The following is a 15,521-nucleotide window of genomic DNA, read 5'->3' as shown; positions in this document are numbered from 1 at the left end:
TGAGATATACAAACTGCAGATATTCCTGTGACACCCGCTATAGAAAGAGAATTAAGGCTTATTTATGATCACATTATTCACGGGTGGACAATATCTCAGTGTAGCTTACTTTAAAAACAAAATAAATCCAAAAGACTTACCATTTATATAATGGAGATGTCCTTTAAAAAAAAACTCCGCTTCGTTACAGCGTGTTCAGCGAACTCAGTGCTATATGAACAGGTGCAGCCTGATGCGAAATGATCTGTTTCAAATTCAGGATTATGGAGCCTGAGTAATTGGTGATGGAGTATAAAACAGCAGGTGATATCGACCTCACAAATATGGATTACACTGAACGAGGGCCAGTGAAGCAGCTGCTACTTACTGAATGACAACAGAAAGTTTTTAAGGGTTAAACTTTTGTGTGTGAACATTTACTTACTGGTAAACCTTACCCAACCCATAGATCTGCATTGATTGTTTCACTTCTCTTCTAGGAAAACGTCACATAAATGTGTCAAAATCAATTATAGCTGCAAAATCAAGAAAGAGGACAAAGTCTTTGCTAGACTGAATGAATTTGTTGATTCCGAATGGTTGATTTTCTGTAGCAGATCTGTCCATGGTATACAGTAATCGAGAATGAGAAACATACTTTGAATTGTGATTCTTAAACCATAATCCTACATCTTCTTATTTTGTATCTTGTTAAATGAAAAGGTCTGGCAAAGACACGTTAATCATGGATTGGTTAACAGAGAAAGAGAAATGCAAGTATCAGAAAACCAAAGAGTCATGATTCAAAGATTTTAAAGGTTTGGCTGTAAACCCTTTTTTAATTGTGTTATGATATTACGTTTTCTTCGATGCACATACAGTACTGATAGATTCTTGGGATATTCCACTCTGTGATATATAGAGAAAAATTCGGACTAATTAAAATAGTTTCTACACTTAGTTATCCTTCTTATGGTAGGAATATTGCATTAAAATTAATCTGTGATCGTTTTTTCTTACTAAGATTTGATTTGAGAAAAAACTGTAAGGTCAATCGATAAGAAAGAAATGCAATCAAGCTAAATGCAAAACAGAAATTATAAATTATACATTTTATATTAGAAATTAGAAATTTTTGTTGTAAAAAAAAATCTAATAAATATTATATCATTTTAAATAATACTGTTGATTCACTATCATTTCTTAGTTTCATTTTATTCATTTCTATTTTATTTCATTCAATTATTTTATTTTATTTTTACAGTCTTATTTTTTTTACTTATTATAGTTTGACTTGCATAACTGGGTCGTACTCATTACACTGCTGTTAATCAAGCCTTCATAAGCCTGCCAGAGGAAAACAGAGTGTGTGGGAAGATCAGAGGGGTCAACTCAGTGAAGTAACCTGAACTGGTATATATGGTATTCTCTGTCTTGCCTGATTAGGTATGACAGCTTAGGCATGAACATGTTTCCTTCTGATTATAGTCTAAAGAGTCCATCAAACTCAAGGCCACACTTTATTTCAGCATGCTGTCTGCTAGCACAGTCAGTGTGACCTGCCACTGTATACAGTTACAGGTTGGACTCAACAAGGAAACCTAATAACTTCATGTACACCCCCCAAAATGGGCCAGACATCATATTCTGAAACAGCTGAAGGACCTGCTGGGCTTAAATGCAGGTCTATGAACCTCCTCACATGCTGCCACCAGGTTTTTTTTTTTTATTATTATTATTTTTTTTTTGAAAAGGAATTCCCTCCTTACACAGTGCTGCTTTAAATCTGTGAAGCTTTAAAAAGATTTGTGACACGGGAAGAATATGGGCTTATGAAATCCACAAGTAGCGAGGATTTGTGTGCAGAGTGTATAACTAATAATCGAAGGTGTCATAAAAAAAAAATCTGTAACTCAAAATACAAGAGGTGTGAGCAAGTCATTCCAGTCCTCTGGTGACCTCTAGTGGAGAGTAAATTAAACTGCAGACAATTTGAAATGCAATCCATCTTGTAGAAAGAGGCATTTGACATTTAGTAATAATAAAAAAAAAAAAACATTAGGATAATTCATTATATATACAGAGTGTTCTAGTTTACTTCCGTAGCAAGAAGATCACGTTTAATCAATCGCTTATCGAGCCTTTAGGCACTTCTTTTAGTAGGCTAACTACAATGAATGGGCATGGACTGTTCACAAATAAAATTCTGCCACAAGAACTTTATATTTCTGTCTTGTACGGATCGATTTCACCCTAAGCAACCTATGCAATTAAAGTCATCTGCTCACCAGACGAATATGAACAGAAATTAACTTAGGCTATGTTAATGTATGTTGATTTAAAATAACTAGGTCAGAATCCTTAATTTTCTCAAAATATCATCGCATTTGTGCAATATTAAAAGAAAACACACACAATAAAGACAAAAACTAAAAACTACTGGAGCACTTTTTGAAGTAAAAAAAGTATGAGCTTGGAATTCAGTTTATTTGAATAGCAAACATTTTCTTATCTGCCAAACAAACACAGCCTAGGGATATGACAATTTGCATAATAGTGTAGATAAGCAAATTAAATATAAACATCTGGATTTACGTTTAGATTTAGAACTCAGATTTAAAATAGCATTTTAAATAACCTCTTAACATTATATTGTCTCAGGATTCACTTACTTTATTGGCACACATACTCGCCAAACGTATTGCATGGAAAATCGTGATTGGTCGAAAAATTGATTGACAATATTCTAAACCACTTATTGCAGCGCAAGAATGAAAATAGACGAATAGCGGCAAGGGGCGGGCATTTTGAAGTGAGCGAGGAAAAATGGCGGCCATCGTGATGAAGTTGAACGGGACTATTTCCACAACAGTAATGAATTTACCGTACAGTCTGCCAAACAAAATAAGATTATCTACGTTATTAGTATTCATACTCGCCTTTATGAGCTATATCTCAGGCGAAAACACATATGAAGATAATGCTTACGAATTTCTCAAGCGAGAGTATTCGCTGAGTAAGCCTTACCAAGGTAAGCGTCCATTCCTGTTCCCTCAGTGACGTTAAACCGGTGCCCTGCCGAAAGTTACACCGGGTTAAAGTCAATTAATGTTAGTTAAATACTTGAGTGAGACCACAGGCAACCGCTGTGTCCTTTATTTCTTTTGGTATTGTTAGTTGCCATTTTCTTGCTTTAATGACAGTGGCAGTTTTATTACTGCAGTGATTTAAGTCAACAGGGCGGAAGTACGGGACAGTACAGTTATAGATATTTCGGTTTATATGCTTTATTAAACAATATGGACTCTGTGTATTTATTACAATAACATTTATAGCTATTCATTTAGCAGATGCTTTTATCCAAAAACGACTTAACAATTTAGGAATACAACTAGTGTACCGTTCATCATAAAGAGGCAAATAAACACAGGAAGTGCTCATTATATAAAGTTCAGTTCAGATTAGTACAAACTAGACAATGATTAAGAAAAGAGAAAGCAATGGGATGCAGTCAGATGGTGACGGAAGAGATGTGTATTGCAACTTTTATTTATACCAGCTTTTATATTTAACTGTCCATTTTGTGCATATTATATATTTAGTGTGAAATGTTGATGTGTGTACACAGGACTAGGATCCTCCAGCTCCTCACACTGGGAGTTCATGGGAAACACCATGATCATGCCCGAACACATACGGCTGACACCAGACTTGCAGAGCAGACAAGGAGCTGTATGGAGTCGTATTGTGAGTCTGAATGACAAGAAAACCTGAAACCCCACCAATTAGACACAGCTATTAATCAGTACCCTTTTAGACTAAGAGGTTGTTGAGCTAATGGGTTATAGTCAGGCTTGTTCATCAGTGTGTTTGTGTTGTGTGTGCAGCCCTGTTACCTCAGGGACTGGGAACTCCGGTTACAATTTAAGATCCATGGTGAGGGCAAGAAGAACCTGAATGGGGATGGCCTTGCGATATGGCTTACCAAAGAGCGAATGCAAAATGGTACGGGATCATCACCAATATTACAAATTTGATACTCTGTGATATGACTATGATGCAGTTTTTTTTTTGTGTATATATATATATATATATATATATATATATATATATATATATATATATATATATATATATATATATATATATATATATTTACTATTATATATGTATTTTTTTTTTTTTCTCTCTCTCTAGGTGAAGTGTTTGGGAACACAAACTTTTTTACAGGTCTGGGTGTTTTTGTTGACACTTATCCAAATGATGACAAGCAGCATGAGGTATACAAAATTTAAAATGTATGCATTTAGCAGATGCTTTTATCCAAACAACTTACAGTGCATTCAGGCTAACAATTTTTACCTATATATATATATATATATATATATATAAATATATATATATAAATATTTTTTTTTTTTTACTATTTTACTAAAATTTCTGTCTTTCGTTCAGAGAACGTTTCCTTTTATCTCTGCGATGGTCGGGAATGGGAGTGTTGCATATGATCATGACCGTGATGGACGGCCTACTGATCTTGGTGGCTGCGCTGCTCACGTTCGCAATGTTGAATATGACACATTCCTCCTGATCAGATACATGAAGAACAGACTCACAGTAAGAAACCTCTTTACAATCTGTTATTCTTAGTTCAGTCAAAAACATACTTGCATACACTGCTACACCAGTCTTTCATACTGCTAAGGGAGAGGTTGAATTTGCTTACTCTTCTGATGATTGAGATTAAGGAAGTGTTGTTTAGATGGATGTTGGAAAGCAGCCTTTAGTTCTGTATGAACATCTGTTGTTCAGGTGATGACAGATATCGAGGGGAAGCAAGAGTGGAAGGACTGTCTGGATATCCCTGGAGTGAGGCTCCCACAAGGTTACTACTTCGGCGCTTCATCGGCCACTGGAGATTTATCAGGTTTGGACCAGTGTCACTCCATTTTAGTCCACCAGATGTTCAGATCTTATGCCAATGGATTTTATGTGTCATACTCATTTTGGGCCAATCCGAAAATTTCCATAGAATTAATGGTAAACTAATTACAAAACATAAACTAATAGGGGTGCTCCGATCACGATCGGCCGATCGTTAATGCGCATCTCATCAGTAAAGCCGGTTCTCTAATCAGCAGTTAATTCCATCAGGTGCGTGATTTCACATAGAGCAGCTGTTACTACACAGAGCCGTTGTTAACTGAGAAGATGCGCCAAAAAACGCTGAAAATGAAGTGGATTTGCGCATCTTCGCTATTAACAACGGCTCTGTGTAGTAACAGCTGCTCTATGTGAAATCAGCTGCTCTATGTGAAATCAGGCACCTGATGGAATTAACCGCCGATCGTGATCGGAGCACCCCTATAAACTAAGTTAAAAGGGCCAGTAAACCCATCACTGCTAGTATACTTAGCTAAATAACACAAAATAAATGTAAAATCATTTTGTTGTTGCCTTGAATTGGAAACATAGTGGTTTGCATTCTTTAGATGTCATTTTATTTTTTATAGCAATAGGAATTAAAGCATTTTATTTACTTGTAATTTTATTTATTCATTTTTTATTTTTTTATACATTTTTTGCATGTTTTGTTTCTAGATAACCATGACGTGATCTCCTTCAAGCTGTATGAGCTCACAGTGGAACGGAGTCCTGAAGAGGAAGAGGACCAGCAGGAGATCATGGTGCCTAGTGTAGACTACCGAGTGGACCCTAATGGTAATACTGTAGTAACAATAAGATTTTCTTTTCAGTATATGATTTTTCATAGATAATCCCAAATATTTGTATCTTACAGCATCTTGTTTTCTGTTTTCTTGACACAGTTCTTGTGGAGGATGAAGGAAGGAGCATCATCACCACCTTCTTTCTCTTCATTGTTTCAGTCGTTGTGCTGGTTGTAGTGGTTGTGGTTATTCTCTTTTTATATAATCACTATAAAGAGAACCGCCGCAAACGGTTCTACTGAACAAATTATAGAGCAAGTGACAGGAAGGAAATGGGACAAGAGATCTAACATGAATGTGACTGGCATTTTTGCAATGAGCCACTTCTGGTCCTCACCTCCGCCCCAAACAGGAAGGGCCTGAAGGCCAACTCTGAACTAAAAAGCCATACCCGACCTCTCCGAGTGAAAAGCAACCACCTCAATCATGATTATGATTTCAAAAAAACTATTCAAGGGTATTTGAATGGGTGTGCATCTGTTTTTGAAGGTCTCTTCAGATTTTTGTGTGCGTTTGCTGTATTTTTATACCAGTTACACTGACCTTGGCCTTGACCTTTCAATCCAGAGGCAGCACTGAGAACTATGTGTGACCGCATGTACAGAGACACAATAGTTTTACAAACTATTGTATTCTCAGGTTGTCCACTGTAATCCCAAAAGCCCTTGTTTTTTTCAATTGGACTGAAATGAATTAAAAGAAAATATGAACATCACCCTGACCTTGACCTCCATCAGTCACGATCATCTCATCAGCTGTCAGCAGTCACTTTTTAACTTATGTCAAACTGATTAAACTTGATTTTCATAAGTAATGCTGCCCAACTGTACTGTCTGTTTTAAACACGCAGTAGCAACCATCAATGTGAACGTGGAGAATGTTTTCCCCAAATGTCTGTTTTGTAATATTCCATATGATGTCTTTTGTTATATGTGATCCTGTTTTATGTATCAAAAGCTGCACTGAACTGCTCAACCAGACGTAGCTTATCTGGAGTTACTTTAGTTTGTCGTGATTTAACCACTTTATCTAATAGTTCCTGTTAAACCTTTTATATTTCATGTTTTCATGGCCTTATTTGCATACTTTGTTTAATCATTTTAATGATGGTGACTATTTCTGTATCTTAAAATCTTCCGGAAAGAGGCAGAAATGAAAAGCTGGTTCAGCAGTTTGACAGTTCCTGATTTTTCCAGTAATTGCACTATTGCAAAGATATGCAAGGGGTTTTGCTTTTGTTTGTCTATGTTCCAGTCTTTCCTATCACTTCTAGTCACTGTTCTTTACAGTTGTGCAGCTGTCCATTGTTTTATACTGGGAGAGATTACATTGCTGCTCTCATCAGCTCAGTGATTGAGCAAACTGCTGTAACAAACTGATATTTTCATGTTTGTCACCAACATGCTGAATATCAAGAAGTCTAAATTAAACATTTAAAGTTCATCTTATAACTGGAAGTTTAGTGTTGTTTTCTATATCAAGTTTTTAGTATTCAATTCAAGTTTATTTGTTAAGTGTTTTTTACCATACAAATCATTGCAAAGCAACTTGACAGAAAATTTAGTTTCTACAGCATTTAGTAGTAGCTTATAAGTGGTGACTGTCAGTTTATGTGCATTTGACAGGAATTTTCAGAAAAATGATTACAAGACGTAGTCAGCCAGACGATGAACATTATTAACCAATTATTATGTGATTGCATACTAAGTAGCAATATTTGTTAGTTCTGTATGTTGATTCAGGGATAGCATCATCTGAGGTCCTCTGAGGGTCAGCATCATCTCTTCTCAGGTGTTCTGGATCCAGACTGGAGCTTGTGTAAATCCTAGTTACCACGGGATGCAAATCCCATGGCAAAATAGAGAAATAATTAGCGTAGGTGCTGTTCCAACAATGTAAAATTAATTAGTTTAACCCAGAATAAGAATGTGCATTTGTTCAGTTACCACTGCAGTCACAAATTATGAGATGCATTATTCGAATGCTTGGTGAAAGAGATGTGTTTTTAACCTAGGTTTAAACCGAGAAAGTGTGTCTGAACCCCGAACATTATCCGGAAGGCTATTCCAGAGTTTGGGAGCCAAATGTGAAAAAGCTTTACCTCCTTTAGTGGCTATCTTGGGAAAAGTCCAGCATTGTGTGACCTTAGGGAGCATGATGGATTGTAGCATGGTAGAAGGCTAGTTAGGTACGCAGGAGCTAAACCATTTAGCGTCTTATAGGTAAGTAATGATGATTTGTAACTGATACTGAACTTAATGGGTAGCCAGTGAAGAGACTGTAAAATTGGGGTAATATGATCATATTTTCTTGGCCTGGTAAGGACTCTATCTGCTGCATTTTGGACTACCTGTAGCTTGTTCATTGAAGATGCTGGACAACCACCTAGAAGTGCATCACAATAGTCCAGTCTAGAGGTCATGAATGCACGAACTAGCTTTTCTGCATCAGAAACAGATAACATGTTTCGTAGCTTGGCAATGTTGGTTTTCAAAAGACAAATTGCTGTCTAATATAACACCCAGATTTTTGACTGTAGAGGAAGTAACAGTACATCCGTCTAGTTGCAAACTGTCTTCTACTAGATTCTGTGTACTGTTTTTTTGGTCCAATAAGTAATTTTGGACATCCAATCTTTTACATTTTTAAGAGTCTATTAGCTTAGATAATTTAGAAGTTTCATCTGGTCTCCATGAGATATATAGTTGAGTATCATCAGCATAACAATGGAAACTAATCCCGTATTTTCTAATAATATTACCAAGGGGCAACATGTTTATTGAAAATAGAAGAGGACCTAGGAGAGATCCTTTTGGCACTCCATATTTTACTGGTGATAAATGAGATGACTCCCCATTTAAATAAGCAAAATAGTAGTGATCGGACAGGTAGGATCCAAGAGCCTGCCCTTGAATACCTGTATAGTATGATTGAAGATAAAATGTTAGGAATAAATAATTAATTATTTTACAATTAGCTCCATCTTCATAGCATTTACAACCCATAATTATTTGTATACACATAAAAATTGTGACAACTGATAATAGCCTAAACTAAAACTACACCGAGTTATAGGAACTTACATTTTAAGCTGATCACTCAAAAAAAAATAATAATAATAATTTACTACTTTGAACATAATTGAGAGATGGCACTGAAACGAATGAAACTTAACTTTTCCATTCTTTACAAACAACTAATGAATTACTTTCAGCAACATTAGTGCAATATTAGTTTATCTGGTCAGTGTCGTGCATAACTTGATGTAGCCACCCACAACCTAACCACAAGCTCTACTCTTCAGCACAATGGTAACCACAAAAAACTTGCAACATAACAGAAACTCTTTTAGGAGAGCTGAAACACATTTTCAGATCAATATTTCTCTGGTGTTATCTCCATCCATCACACCACTATTTATTTATTTTATTGGTTGGAAAGAATGTTATAATGCATCACCTTCAAGTCAAGCAAAGTGATTAAATTGCAGCCCAAGCTTCTTTATTTTAGGATGGTGTTCTCTGGTCTGTGTTTTCATATACAAAGATCTAAAACAATATGATTTACCTAAATAAGACATCATAACCTTTCTAGAGCATACTTGGTTCAAGTACATTGTAATATATAACTCTATAATCTGATTATGGTGTGTAGATAATTTTTGCAATGTTTTTACATCAAACATCCTGTGTTTGGTACTTGAAAATCATTTCACAATTCTCAGGGTTGTCACCTAAAACTGAGAGGTTGAATGAAATTTCAGACCACTTTTTTTTCTCATCAGCTATTTCCCTTTCTCCAGTTTCTATGCATTTACTGTCTGTCCCTGTCTACTGTTTACCAGTAAAAAAAAAGGAAGCATGCAAATTACTAAAAATAAAAAATAGCTGACACAATGACACATGATGAGCAGTGTTAGGAAGGGTAATTTGGAAATGCAATAGGTATTTAAAATGTAATAAGTAATGTAACTATTTCAGTTGCTTTATTAAATAAATGTAACTGATAATATTTAATTACTTTTTGATTGCTTTTGTACAATACCTATTTTTTTAGTTGTTAAGCATTTAATTTTAAACCAGGAAAGGTTAACCTTCCAATAGTACTCAACGCTACAACCCCAATTCCAGAAAAGTTGGGACGTTTTGTAAAATGCAATAAAATCAAGAATCTGTCATCTGTTCATTTTCTTTCACTTTTAGTTAACCAACTTAAGCGTATTTTGTAAATATAAACAAATGTTGATTTTGATGGACTACAAAAAAGTTGGGGCAGAGAGAAAAAGTTCAAATGTAACATTTTGAAACATTTTGAGTTCCTGGTAAGCAGGTGTAACAGGTCAAGATATCATGTTTGGGTATAAAAAGAGCATCATGACATATCACTTTGTGCCAAATTTCATGAGAGCTGTCAAACAAATCTATAGCCTTAGGTATTTCACCAACTACCTTACATAATATTGTGAATAGATTCAGGGAATCCAGAGAAATCTAAGTAGATGTAAGGCGAGGCAGAAAACCTTAGGTGAATGTGTGTGACCTTTGAATCCTGAGCTCTTTTAAGCCCTCAGCCCTCAGCGCATAATAAACAGTCATACTGCGGTGTGAAATATAGCCACATAGGCACTGTTTTTACCATTGTGCGCTGCATCAATAAATGCAACTTGAATCTCTGTTACTCTGGGAGACAGCTACTACATCAATTCTATGGATATGCCGGGTCAAAAAGACATTTTACATTACTATTATAATAATAATAAATTATGCATAATTACATGCAACATACAAACACCGTCTTAAGAATCACTTACTTTTGTTTTCATGTCAGTGCTTTTAATGAGAAGACAGTTTACCAAGAAATTTGGGTGACTGGTGAAACATTTTTAACTAAATAACTTAACAGCACAGGCGCTTCCTGTCACTAAAAAGTGTAAACACAAACACATGTGACCCTGGACCAAAAAAAACATTCATAAGTAGCACAGGTATATTTATAGCAGTAACCAACAACGTATGGGTCAAAATGATTTTCGAATTATCTTTTATGCCAAAAATCATTTGGATATTAAGTAAAGATCCTGTTCCATGAAGATATTTTGTAAATTTCCTGCTGTATATCAAAACTTAATTATTAATATGCATTGCTTAGAACTTTATTTAGACGACTTCAAAGGCGATTTTCTCAATAATGTTTTTTGATAATATTTTTTTCAATAATCTGTGCAAAATATATGCATTGGTGTTAAGATATTGCTAGTAAATTGTTACATTTATTTCTGATGCACATTTTATTTGTGATAAGTGATCCTGTGTGGGTTTTAGCATGAAGTATTGCAACAGGTGTGCACAAAACTAGAACAGACTAAGTTGCTTCTCTGTAACAGATGTATTTTGGGCATGCACCATGTGGTATAATGACGGTGAATCACACTTTTTTCATAGCGCCTCTTTCTGTATTTGCGTCATTGGTCTTCTTAAACACAACTTGCACTGTCTGTTAGACACTGAGACATTCACAAAGGAAGTAAGATGATGCACTCCCACTGCCAGTGACAGATTTTATGAACAACACGATCACAAAGGGCGAGTCCAACTGTCTTAATTGAGGACTATTCTTTACAGAGTAAATTAAAGGTAAGAATATACCATTTTCTTGACGTTTATGTTCATTCTAATTTGAGTAAGTGATACTTTTGTTAATGTAGTACTCACATTGTTGCTTTCTAAAAAGAGGGTCTTTTTAATGATGTATTTTATAACATAGACATGTTTTCATAAAATGTCCAGTTTATGTTTTATGTAATTTTACATTTTTATTTATCTTAATCTGTGTCTGTTTTCACGAAGTAGTGTTGGAAAAGTCGATTGCTGTTTGTTCTGGTAAAGGAAGTTGCACAGGAAACACACGACAGCCCGTCAAATTCTACACGGGGCTCCATTTAGCAGTTTCATGTGTTAGATTGCCACCTTAGGTTTTCTGACTTTACTGAGTCAGTGATCTTTAAATTGTGAATGTAAGCAGTTTGGGAAATACCACAAGTTCTTAATGTGATATAGGGCTGTCAAAAAAAAAATCGAATTTCGAATATTCGTCGAATTTAAAATAAAAATCCACATTCGAATGCAAAAATGTTGCATACGAATTTTATGCTTAAGGAGGCTGCTTTAAGACCCGTCCCAGGTATACTTCACATTCCGTGTTCTGTTCTGTCTTGCCCCCAGCAGTATCGCACAGTTTCCAAAAGGCGGACGAGCTCGACACACAGTACCGCTTCTGTCTCATCATTCACCTCGTGCGTGCGCTGATGTACGCGCACCGCCCGCGCGGTCTGAAAAATTGCCTACGCAGGGCCGGGGTGCGCGCCGCTCGATGATGAAAATGACATTATGCAGACGGTGCGTGGACGAGGACAGCCGAAGTGTATTTGGCCTTTATCAGTGGCCCACGAGATGCGATGACAATGTTAGTGTTCCCATCGCTACTTCGATGTTCTTTCAAAATTTTGTGGAATTGCGGAAAAAGACACATTTTCTAATGGGGCATCTTCTATAACCATTGCACTCGCGTCTTGCAAAAGAGAGCCGCATGTTTAGAAAGCCATGTAAAATTAATGTAAGTTCAACTCTGTAAAAACACATCTCGATACTTTATGGTGGGGTTTTCTAAATCCCAATGCCTCTCATGTTTTTAACATGTTTTTACCTGCAAAATGTACTCTGTGAGATTGGCTTTACGCCATTTGTATCATGAATGCATACATGATGCTGTTTTGTTTATGGTTGTTCAAGCAACTTAATTATAATTGGTTTATAAACATTAATTTAAATATTATTCACTAAAAATTCATGTATTCCAATGCTTTGAATAAATGTGCATTAGTAATATTTTGCTTGATGCGCACTCTTGTGGCCTCGGGGGAAGCCAAATGCTTTTTTTAACCCTAACTGAAATTATGCATTTAAAATTCTAATGTAGTTTTCCAACCATGTTGACAGCCCTAATGTGAGATAACAGTTTAACGTGAGCTCAGTGTTTTTGATAACTTTGCAGAACGCAGTGGAAGATGTCGTGCCTGAAGTGCCTTAAGTACACCATGTGTGTGGTGAACTTCATCTTTTTTGTATGTATCCTTTCTCAGAATGTCTCATCATGATAACTCAAAACTGTTCATCTCAGGCCATTCTAAACTCTGGGTTTGGCCCACTCTCTTGTTTGGGTGAAATGACCATTACAGGTCTGTGGGGCTACAGTCTTTGGATTGGGCATCTATTTGATGACATCCTCCAGGTTCTCTTCCCTACTCCCCACTCTTCAGGCTGTAAACATCGCAAACTCGCTTTTCATCATTGGGATCATTATCACCTGTGTCTCCTTCTTGGGCTTTCTTGGAGCGCTGAAGGAAAATCGTTGCCTGCTTATATCTGTGAGTCTCAATCAGAACACTGTTAGCATCCATCATCACTTATACTTGCATATTCACTGTTGTCCACTAAGGCTTGATGATTCACTAGGCAACTTTGGTTAATCTAAATTGTCTAAATAGGAATTTGTTACCCATTCTCAGTGGGAAAGTGCCCAGGAAACAAAATTGCTCAAAAAGTCTGTGAATCACCAGCCTAGGTTGAACTTTCTGGGTTCTTAAAAAACACACACACACACACACAAAAAACTCAGTATCTCTTTTTGTTTGGTTGGTTTAGTTCTTCATACTGTTGTTCCTTCTAATGTTGGCTGAGCTGGCTGCTGCCTGCCTTTTGCTGCTGTACGAGAATCAGGTAAGAAACTGAATTTGAGTATGGAAGCAGAGTCCATGTGAGGACAAATTGATCAGACTGTGCTTTTTACTCACAGATTGGGGCTTTCATTGAAAAAGATCTTAAGGATGGTTTAGAGAAATCCAAAGACAGCAGAAGCAATAAAACAGTTGAAGATGACTGGGACCAAGTACAAAAAACTGTAAGTGCCTATTTATGAGTGGTGCTCAGTGTTGTGCACGAGTCCTGGGAAGAACAATTCATTTTCTTGAGAAAAGTCAGCTTACTCATAACACTAGGCATCAAAATATTGTACTGTTTTTTTTTCTTTACAGGCACACATTTGTTCTTAATAAAAAATAAATACAAATAAAATATTTACAGCTTTTCTTTATAAATCAACAGTTGCATTGCTGTGGAATCAAAAACCATACAGAATGGGGGCCAAATGTGCCGAAGTCATGCAACATTCAAATTAATGAAACAGTTTATTGGCAGGAGGTAATATTTCCATCTCTATAGCTATATAGCAAAACTATAATAATGAAACAAATATCTGGAGATGCACATCAAATATACAAATCTGTGCAGCTGATTCAATCTTATATCACATGTATTGTCTCATTTAGGGTTGTTACACAAAGCTGAAGAATGCATTTGAAGGAAATCTCTTGAACACAGGGATTGGTGTCATTGTTGTCTGTGTTATTGAGGTACGAGTTTCCATATGAGGGTTTATGTCTTGTCATAAAACAAATTGAGAAATACTGAAATTGAGATTTCTACATCATCTGAAAGCTGAATAAGTTTGTTAGGATAGGAGAATATTTGGCTGAGATACAACTATTGGCATATCTGGAATCTGAGGGTGCAAAAATCTAAATACTGAGAAAATCTCCTTTAAATATGTCCAAATGACATTCTTAGCAAAAATCAAGTTTTAATATATTTACAGTAGGAAATTTAAAAAATATCTTCATGGAACATGATTCATACTTAATATCCTAATGATTTTTGGCATAAAAGAAAATGTATGAAATGAAATCCTAATGTATTTTTGGCTATTGTCCCACATAAAAAGATTAAATTAGTCTCATTTATAGGACATCAGTTTTGTTTAGCAGCTACTTTTACACTTCATGCAGATCAATAATGTAATATGATAATTAAATGGTATTTTTTATTAACGTGACTAAACATGATCTCTCCTCTTGTAGGTCTTGGGTATGTGTTTCTCAATGACCCTGTTCTGCCACATAAGTCGAAGCGGGTTAGGATACAAATGACCAAACTCAATGTTTCCATATTTCACAGTTTGTGTTTTTTAATAACTATTGCCCCACAAATACCCAAAGACAGCCAGTAAAAGACAAGATGGATTGCAGTTCTTACACGGATGCTTGATTCTTGGTTCTATGTTTATGGTATGTGGTAGAAACTCCAGAATTCTTTTAACTGCATTATTGTTATTATTATTTTGCATGTATGAATTGGTATAAATAACTAGTTAAAAAAAACTTTGCCTTTGGCCATCACAGCTTAAAAGGAAACATTCTAGGGGGTTTTAGACACTGAATTCTTCCACTTTCATCTGAATGTCAAGTTATAAAGTGTGACGTGTAAGAGAGATTTTCCATGATGAATCATCTTTACACAAAAATGTAATGGTATATTAAACTGTATAAAAGTAATGATTCTTTCATGTCATAGACTTATTTTTGACCTATGTTCCTATAATTTACTTTTGTAGACTATATTTGAACAATGCAAAGCACTTATTTCTGATCACTTCCTTTTCTGACTAGCTGTAGCAGTGACAAAACCATGTGATTTTCCACAATGTGCACAGGGTGGAAACCACACATGCTTATTTAAAACTATTTACACCATTTGTAATGCACATTGTTTTTGTCGCTTTCTTTTCTCTGCAAACTGATATGAATTAAAACTTAAAGACAATGAAAAGGTTTTCTCTGCTTTTTGAAACATTAAGAAAAATAGCAGCATTGTGCTTGTGGTTGACAGAGGCAGTGGCACCAATTGCAAATCATCACTTCCT

At 35.7% G+C, this 15,521-nt stretch overlaps 2 protein-coding genes across 3 annotated transcripts; both read left to right on the top strand.

Annotated features, from left to right (window-relative positions):
- The first annotated feature begins 2,778 nt into the window (after positions 1 to 2,778).
- On the top strand, positions 2,779 to 7,156 carry lman2lb (lectin, mannose-binding 2-like b). The gene is made up of 8 exons (XM_026211763.1): positions 2,779 to 3,010; positions 3,608 to 3,726; positions 3,867 to 3,984; positions 4,177 to 4,259; positions 4,435 to 4,596; positions 4,792 to 4,906; positions 5,581 to 5,700; positions 5,808 to 7,156. Exons 1-8 carry the CDS (start codon positions 2,806 to 2,808, stop codon positions 5,948 to 5,950), a joined length of 1,065 nt encoding a protein of 354 aa, XP_026067548.1. The 5' UTR covers positions 2,779 to 2,805; the 3' UTR covers positions 5,951 to 7,156.
- A 3,999-nt stretch (positions 7,157 to 11,155) lies between these two features.
- LOC113049423 (leukocyte surface antigen CD53) lies at positions 11,156 to 15,427 on the top strand. 2 transcript variants are annotated; one of them, XM_026211764.1, is made up of 8 exons: positions 11,156 to 11,341; positions 12,759 to 12,828; positions 12,943 to 13,131; positions 13,409 to 13,483; positions 13,560 to 13,664; positions 13,868 to 13,963; positions 14,092 to 14,175; positions 14,680 to 15,427. In XM_026211764.1, exons 2-8 carry the CDS (start codon positions 12,772 to 12,774, stop codon positions 14,746 to 14,748), a joined length of 675 nt encoding a protein of 224 aa, XP_026067549.1. In that variant the 5' UTR covers positions 11,156 to 11,341; positions 12,759 to 12,771; the 3' UTR covers positions 14,749 to 15,427. The 2 variants fall into 2 exon arrangements, with proteins under 2 accessions (XP_026067549.1, XP_026067550.1); XM_026211765.1 differs by having other exon boundaries at positions 11,186 to 11,341; positions 12,739 to 12,828.
- Positions 15,428 to 15,521: the final 94 nt, after the last annotated feature.

This window comes from Carassius auratus, chromosome 30 (genome assembly GCF_003368295.1).
Source record: "Carassius auratus strain Wakin chromosome 30, ASM336829v1, whole genome shotgun sequence".
Classification (NCBI taxonomy): Eukaryota; Metazoa; Chordata; class Actinopteri; order Cypriniformes; family Cyprinidae; genus Carassius; species Carassius auratus.
Note: the sequence above shows the minus strand (reverse complement) of the source record. Positions and strands in the feature narration are given on the sequence as shown.